This window comes from Rhamphochromis sp. 'chilingali' (genome assembly GCF_963969265.1).
Source record: "Rhamphochromis sp. 'chilingali' genome assembly, chromosome: 20".
NCBI classification, from domain to species: Eukaryota; Metazoa; Chordata; class Actinopteri; order Cichliformes; family Cichlidae; genus Rhamphochromis; species Rhamphochromis sp. 'chilingali'.
The window spans coordinates 12054897-12063109 of NC_137947.1; the positions used below are offsets into that span (position 1 = coordinate 12054897).

The 8213-nt window shown below is 41.6% G+C and overlaps 1 protein-coding gene across 1 annotated transcript; it reads right to left on the reverse strand.

The window, feature by feature from the left end:
• Positions 1-5205: 5205 nt before the first annotated feature.
• Positions 5206-8213, reverse strand: prr18 (proline rich 18). Its single transcript, XM_080868403.1, has one exon. The coding sequence runs from the start codon at positions 7913-7915 to the stop codon at positions 7154-7156; it is 762 nt and encodes a 253-aa protein (XP_080724529.1). The 5' UTR covers positions 7916-8213; the 3' UTR covers positions 5206-7153.

Genomic DNA, 8213 nt, shown 5'->3' on the forward strand with positions numbered 1-8213 from the left:
TCATATGAGTGAGTGTGCTTGCATAACTAATAATGAGTGGAACCACAACTCGTGCAACTCACAGTCTCGCTGCCTCTTGCATTACCCCTGCCATTTCTGTTAAACGGAGTTTTATTTGCCTGAAGACCCATAAAGCTTTAAAGCAAAAGAAACTCTCCAAACACTCCGACATCTGCTCGCAGTGCTGGCATGAAGCGACACCGCTGGCCCAATTGCTGCGTCTTTTTTGCAGTGGACATAATTACAACATTTCCCTCTTGGATGATGTTTGCAAGAGTCCAAGGCGCTGCCAGGGCAGTTGAGTTTCCACAGCAGAGGGTTCAGATTGTGTTTGGTCATCTCACTTCTGTGTGAGTAATCAGCTCTCTCCTACAGGCGGGTCCATGCTAAACAAGACACTGACTATTTGTTCTTGATTGCAGTGCAAACAAAGGCCCAGGGGGCTCTCTGCAGGTGAGTAGCATCTCCCTCCACCACAGCAGCGAGTAGATGTCGGAAAGTTAAAACTCCAGTCATACTGCCGGTCCTGAGATTTTGGGAATCTACTGTAAGCCTATAGGAATAATAGACAAACATTTGATGCTACATTCAAAAAATATTTATGCTCAAAATGCTAACTTTAAATAATTTGTTTGCATATACATATTCCATGTAATTTTGTTACATAAGCACAATGTCAAAAAATTACATTTAATGGAATTTGATTAAGTGAAACTGACTTGATTCAAGGATTCAAAAGCATAAAGCCCACTTTGGTCTTACGTGCGCCACATCAGTGAAACACCCTTTTCTGTCAGTGAAAAGAAGTGAGTGAGTGTCCCTTGTTTTAGCGGCCGGGAAACAGAGCGCAGAAAACAAATGAGAAGTAAACAAGCAGCCACAGGAAGCCATTAACAGTAGCCGGGACCAATTAGGCCCCAGCAGGTGTTCTGGCCTTTGCTGCCTCACCTCCATGTCTTACAGAGCCCCGATATTCTGAGGAAACAAAGGGTAGTTTTATTTGCTCAGCAATTTGAAGCAAAAGATTCCTCCAAAGGGCCTCTGAAGTAATTTATTGCATTCTCTTTTGTCTCCTCCTGCTACTTAAGCGGAAGTCATTACAGAGGACACTTAGATCCCCTTCAAGAAGCCTGACTTTTACAGGATAGGAAGATAAGACAGGATCTCTCTACCATTAGACCCCCTCTATCCAGGCACCCTGTGAAGAGTATAGCTCTCTTTACACCCAGTCAGAAGACACATGTGGAAGTCAAAATCAAAGTCACTCACAGTACAACTGCAGACAGACATTTTCAAGACTACATAAGCTGCAATATAAATAAAGGAAAACAATAATGAATATTCACATCAATATTATAAACCAAGAAACACGTATACCTAATTATGAAATGCTAAAAAAAATTTATTTTCCAAACTTTTTAATTTTCCATTGAATCAACTTTAAAAGATCTGATCATCATCTGCACTTTGACTAAACCGTGCTCACGCTACAGTAGCTACGGATTAGTTTTAGTCTAGCGAACCACCCATACTGTGCACTACATTTATAGGATCCATTTATTCACTGCTGCTGTGAGTATATTAACTATGTGAGTGCAAATTTAGGGGAAAAAAGAGAGAATGTGAAGTTGATGTTGTTAAAACAAGCTGAAAGTGAAACCTTGAGTTTTTGCTTTACATCTGCAACTTTTCTAGTCTACAAATGGTAAAATACAAGGCTCGTGTGAATCTCAGTAAGCAGAACTTTGTCAGATTTAATGTCGTCGCCACATTACAGGAAGCGGTGTCTGAAAAGGGCTGGGAAAATCATCAAAGACCCCAGTCACCCATCACATGGACTCTTCACCCTCCTGCCCTCTGGGAGGCGCTACAGGAGCCTCCGGACTAAGACCACCAGGTACCGGAACAGCTTCTTCCCCACAGCTGTCAGACTCCTGAACTCTGCCTCCTGACATCTGACCCACGTTAACACATGGACTGAACATACACACACCTACAATGGACAACCGTACCCTCAAACACACAATAATAACATGGACTGAACCACCACTCACAACCACCAGCACTTTATATAGCCTAGGAATTATATCTCACTTATCTTAACTACACTACTGTATAGCTCTGTGTAAATAATCATTCTGTACATTCGATAATCTTTAATCCTACAACTGTTTACAACTTGCATAGTTCCCATTTCTGTATAGCTGTATATCTCAGATTCTGTAAAGTTATTTATTTCATATTCTGTATAGTTTTTCATATTTATATCCTGTTCATATCCTGTACATAGCTTGTACTCACTACAGCCTGTACATACTTATAGTTATAGAATATTCACAACATACTTCATACCGTGTACATTATAACATACCATAATAGACCCATTTCTGTAATATACTCACATATCTATACTATTGCTAATATATATTGTAATATATCTATATCACTAAAGCACTTCTGGATGGATGCAAACTGCATTTCGTTGCCTTGTACCTGTGCATGTGCAATGACAATAAAGTTGAATTCTATTCTATTCTATTCTATTCTATTCTATTCTATTCTATTCTATTAAAAGAGGCCCACAAACCAGAACAGCACAGGCTCTCTTAAAAGAGCAACGTGCTAAAACAAAGTCCAATTCACTAGACAAATAAGAGGAATCAATAATACCTCATTGAATTCAGCCATAAATGAACACAGCCACTGTTTACTGAGTGCAGCCAATTCTAAAATTTACACCTTGACTGTCACAAAGTGCACTGTAATATATCCAGTTTCATACAATTTATTTAATTAATTGTTTTTTCATTTTCCTCGGTGCATCAAGCTTCTGTAGGACTGGTGGTCACTTATGGACCAAAAAAACAAATCATTTCAAGTACGGAAGCCGGTGCTGCTGAGCTCAGACCTGATTCTTATTCTTTTTAAACTGCAAAGTTCAGCTGAGGATTTTCCTGAATTACTGCCAGATTCACAGTCGTGGAGAAACTCAGAAATTTTTCACACGGTCACATTATTTATATATATATTTTTATATATTTTATTCTCTGACTTTGCTCCGGGTGTCTCATTTCTCTGCTGAAGCTATGACCTCTGTGAGTGGACCTTCCAGTAGCTTAGCACAGCGGCAATGCAGAGCATCGCAGAGGCGCTCATGTAGGCCTCTAGATGGCGCTGTAGGATAAACAAATAAAAAGACACCAAGCGGATGGAAACCGTTTAAAAAACATAAAACGGAGACAAGTGTTTTAGTACCGACCAAAGATGTGGACATGCTAAAGTGACTGCTGTGATTATCGTGATCAAAGAACTTTCACTGTTTTGTTTTTTCTGCAGATGCAGAATGAGTAACTAAATGATTACAAACTGTCTTAAACATTATAGCGTAATTACATCATTTTATAACTTGTTCCAGCTGTGCTTGATGTGGAGGTCCTGGCCTTTTTCTCTGGGAATTGGCTGCTGCCACGAACTGCCTTCCTCCTCCGGAGCGTTGACTTTATTCCCTGCCTATCAACAGTAAAGACCTACTTTAGATGCTGTGGGAGCCTGAGGATTAAAAAAGAATGTTTTTTTGTTTTTTGTAATCCCATCGTTTGCCAAGAGCATCTTCCCACACAACATCCTGACATTGTGTTCTTGCAATGCGCAGCCAATAAGTAAATAAAAAGAAACAAGACCATATGCTGCAGGAATATGCCCACCTTCACTCCCACTAAGCCTTCATCCTATTCCCTGATCTTCAGTGTGGCTCTAGATAACTCTGAGCATATCATCAGGCAGCAGTGTCCTTTCCTTAATCCAGATAATGAATGGTTCCTAGTAGATGCTGCACAGGGAAGGTTTGTGGACAGATTTCTAATAATACACCTTAATTCAAATGCACTAAATCTGGTAAAAGTGCAAAAAGAAAATGTGAAACCAAAAAAGGAGCGCAGGATGTGGTAGGTGTTATAAAAAGCAAAAAAGGAACGCAAACCTTATGGGAGTGATAGCATGCATGCTGCTCTGTATTGACAGCTTAGGTTTGTGCCTTTTTATACAACGTTTATGTTCCCCCTTTGTGTTGCATGTATTTGTCATTGTAACTCTGTCCTGAGGTGGGAAAAACCATGAAAACATGCCCACATATATTCTTCATTCCCCTGGTGTCCTCATTATTAGTTATACAACACATGCCAAAGGAGATTACTCTCACTCATATAATCCCTAAACGAAGAAAAAAACATCTTTTAGCTTTTGTGGGAGGACAGCACTCTCAGATCAAAGCCTTCTTTTTCAGGCTGCCTTGTTTCTGGCAGCCTGAGGCCTCAGTCTTGAGGGGTTCACCCTGGATGACCACAACACTAAAGTTTATTGGCCGACTCAGTTCAGGAAATGTCTGGTTTGTCCTTCCTCACAAAAGCTGCTGGAAACACGGGATTTATCAGTTCCGTTGCCACAGTGATGCTATCGCGGCACAGCTAAGGGACCTGCAGTTCTCTGCTCTCTTTGCTGTGTGCAAAGTGTCAGTGACAGAGTGAAGGCTGCATCCATCTGTGCTCCCTGCCACTATAAATCAGGGGAGGATAATGAAGCTGCCCTGCTGTCCCGCGCCACTCTCCCACACAGTGATCACAGTACAGTGTGGTGAACAGAAAGCCCGCAGCCTTTCTTTTTTTTCCCTTTTTCCCCCCCTCCTAATCTAGAAACAGAAGTGTCACTTGGATTGGATAGATTCTTGTGTAAACAAATAGTTTGCGGCAAAAGGTGGAAAAAAAGTCCAGCTTGGTCTGGATTTCACAACCCAGATGAAAACAAAAGGGCTTGAAGGGCGGTTTAAAGATAAAGTTTCCACTTTTATCCAAGCCGCCCATTGCAACTGCCCCCAATCCTTCAAATTGCACTTTTCCTATTGACAACAAGCATTTTAGCTACTTCACACATAATGATGCAGTTCTTACCCCCAGGACAGACTCACTCATGAATAGCTTGGCTTTCAGGCCCATATGAGCCAGTAATGAATACCAGAGAGACACACACAAACAAGACCGCAATAGAAATTAGACAATAGAAGAGGATTACACAACTTTTGGTCACTAAGCCAGTTGATAATATCACTACAGGAACCATGGAGAACCAAACGAGTCTTGGTACACGCTGTAATGGCTCACCCATGATCTCAGCACTCAACAACCAAATCACTTGTGAGACTGAACGAGAAAATCTATTCAGGAGAAAACGCTTTATTGTAGAAGCTTTGCTTGTTTATCCAGATGACACAGTGGAGAAAGTCTGTGGTGTTACACACTGTACAATGACATTTACAGAGTTATGGCCGGACATGTATTTGACACTTGATTATTTGCTGCAGGCTTGAATCCATTCCTGAATGAAACACCTTTAAGAAGAAAACAACTGATGAGTGTGTCATATGAAACACCTGTCCCCAACTGGTAATACATCTGCAATAGAGGAAAGAGCGCTTGATTGAATCAGGTCTTTGCACTCCAGTTTTATGGCAACTCTATTGCCAAGATAGTGTTTACTGAGAAGAGGCAATACACTAAAAAAATCTGAGTTTTTCCATTAATAAAACGTCTGCCAAACAACAGCATTACCTGAGGTTACGAGCGGAGGTATATGTTTTAAAATGCCTTACCAGTTGTTGGTGTGTGAGCCCTCCAAACAAGCTGTCGTGTCTTAAACTTACAACACTCCTCTGTCTGAAATGTAATAGAGTTCAAAATGTACCGCACACAGAGTAAAAGTCTGGTTACCAAGTTACAGAACACAATGCTGCAAATGAGAATCTCCATACAGAGGAATTTCAAATATGTATTTGGCCGTGCATAGAAACTGAATTTGTGTTCTGAGGTTTGCATTTGAATGTTAGTTTAATGATCAATACAATGCACTGTGGGCAGGTGTGACTCTAAAAAAAACAAAAGCATAAGCCATTTTTTATGGCTTAAATGATCTGCGACTCCAATGTGTGGTTTATTTATTTTTATTTTTTCCTTCTTAAAACAGCCATATTCTGTCCCCCTGACCTGGACGACTACCCGAGCAGCATACTTTCAGGATAGTTCACTTCAAACTAGAGCTACTTTGCAGCAAGTCCTGTAGATGTGGCTTTTCACCAGATTTTAATACCAGTGTGATACGTAAGGTAGTCTGGAGGTAATTTCCTAAAGGGGTCATGCACCTGGGCCCTACAGTACACTTGTGAACCCTGCTTAACAGGAAATCTAAGACGCTTAGAACACTAATGCCCAAATGGCCTCAGGTAGCTACAGTGGCAACAAAGAGCCTTTAAAACGCTTGTCTGAAAACTGGCCAGAAGTGTAAAAGAAATCTAAATGACTGCAAATTAGTTGTTGTTTTTTTTTTTTAAATTAAGAGGCACAGCACAATACGGCTTTTTTAAGATTTAAAAGGATCGAGACAGTTGCATAATTAAAAAAATAAAATATTTTTACTTAGAATTTGCTTAAATTAATGAGCTGAAAAGATATGTGACAGTACAAATATTTAGTAAACATTACATACTGTACACCACTAGTAAATCCCTGCAAAGGATATAACCCTCTTATGAGAGGAAAAATAAACAATTCAATTTGGTTTTTAGGAGCAGAGGCAAAGAGCTCTGTTGTTGACAGTTTATTGTTCTCCCACACAAAGGAGCAGACCCCTCTGCCAATCCACAGGCGCCTCACTGAAAAATAGAAACCACGTGCAAAGGACGAGAATTTAAAGGTATTTAACTAAAACTGAAAGAAATAAAATAATGAACAGGCATCAAACTCCCAAAGCAAATATCCCTGCGAGCCCTAAGCACTGCTGGATACTTTTAAAATCCTGTTTTTGATGGGGAATGTAAATGATTCCCTCTTGACTTTTTATGATTTCAATGGAATTTCCTCATTTCATTCGTTTTCTTAATTAATTGACTTTTTTTTTTTAAAGGTATTGACATCTATTTTTTTTTAATATATATTTCTTTAACAAACTGACATTCATCTGAAGACACGTGGATTTCCTCCCTTTAACGTTTACTTGAGAACATTAAAATTCAGGATGCCTTTGCAACAGATCTACACCAATTGCACATTGTTCACGAGTCCATCACACTGAGAGTCCCGGCTTAACAACAAGACATCAAAGCCAGGTGTCAGCAGCCTTTGAGGTGCGGAAGTGCGGAAAGTTTGTCGACTTTTCCCAAAGCAGCGGCATTTTCGACCCCTTTTAGCCACTCTTTGCATTTCCTTACAACAGTCTCATCCACATCCCCGTCCTCGTCTTCATACTCCACATCATCGTACTTGTATTGGTCATTCAGCAGAGATATTTTAACGATGGCGGTGATGTCCTGCTCCGCGCTCTCTGCTTTGGCGGCCGGCGCGCAGCCCTTGGACCCCCCGTGCGTCTTTTTGGATGGAAAAACTCGCCGGTGCCGAAAATCGGTGCCGGCGCAACACTTTTGTTGCTTTGCCATCATTTGTTTTTCTAGATTCCGTTTTTGGATGACAAGAATGGCTTCGGGGGTGAGACTGAGTGTAAATTGAATTTCCTTCTTCCCTTCCTCTTTTCCACTGAGTTGTCTCGTGGAGTCCATGGAGCTGGAGCGCCTGACTCCTTCAGATGAATCCTGAGGTTTCGGCACCATCAACCACGAAGACTTTCCCTGGGTCTCTTGCCCGGCACCGGGCTTCTGAGTGGGGCTTTTATTTTTGTCCTGCTGGGGTTTTCGCCCCAAGTTCCTTAAATTCGCCGATGCCCAAGATGTGGGTTGTTTCTCCTTATCCGACCCCCCTCTCTCTCCGCAGGATTTGCTGGTTTGCTCAGGAGGCACTCCGTTGGCTTTCTTTTTCCCGAATAGTTCCCTGCCAGGCGATGAGATCCGCTGGTGGAGGCTGATGGGTGGAAAAGGCATCGTTGTGTCTGGAAGTGGTCAGGATATAAAAGCGTGCAAATTATTCTGAGTGCAGAAGAGGAAGCCCTGCGTAAAGCGACGACCGGCGCTCTGCGGGCATAATCCAACAGACAAGGTGGAGGGGGTTGCGTTGCACCTGTTGTCCGCGCTGACTGGAGTTCAACTGGTTCACACAAGGCAGCCCGGCCGCTTTATGCAGGAGCCGGCAGGAAGGCGTGGCAAGAAGCGCCAAACAAAGCCGTGAAAAAACTGATGATGTCATTTCATAATTTTCAACAACTTCCTCAAACGATGAGCC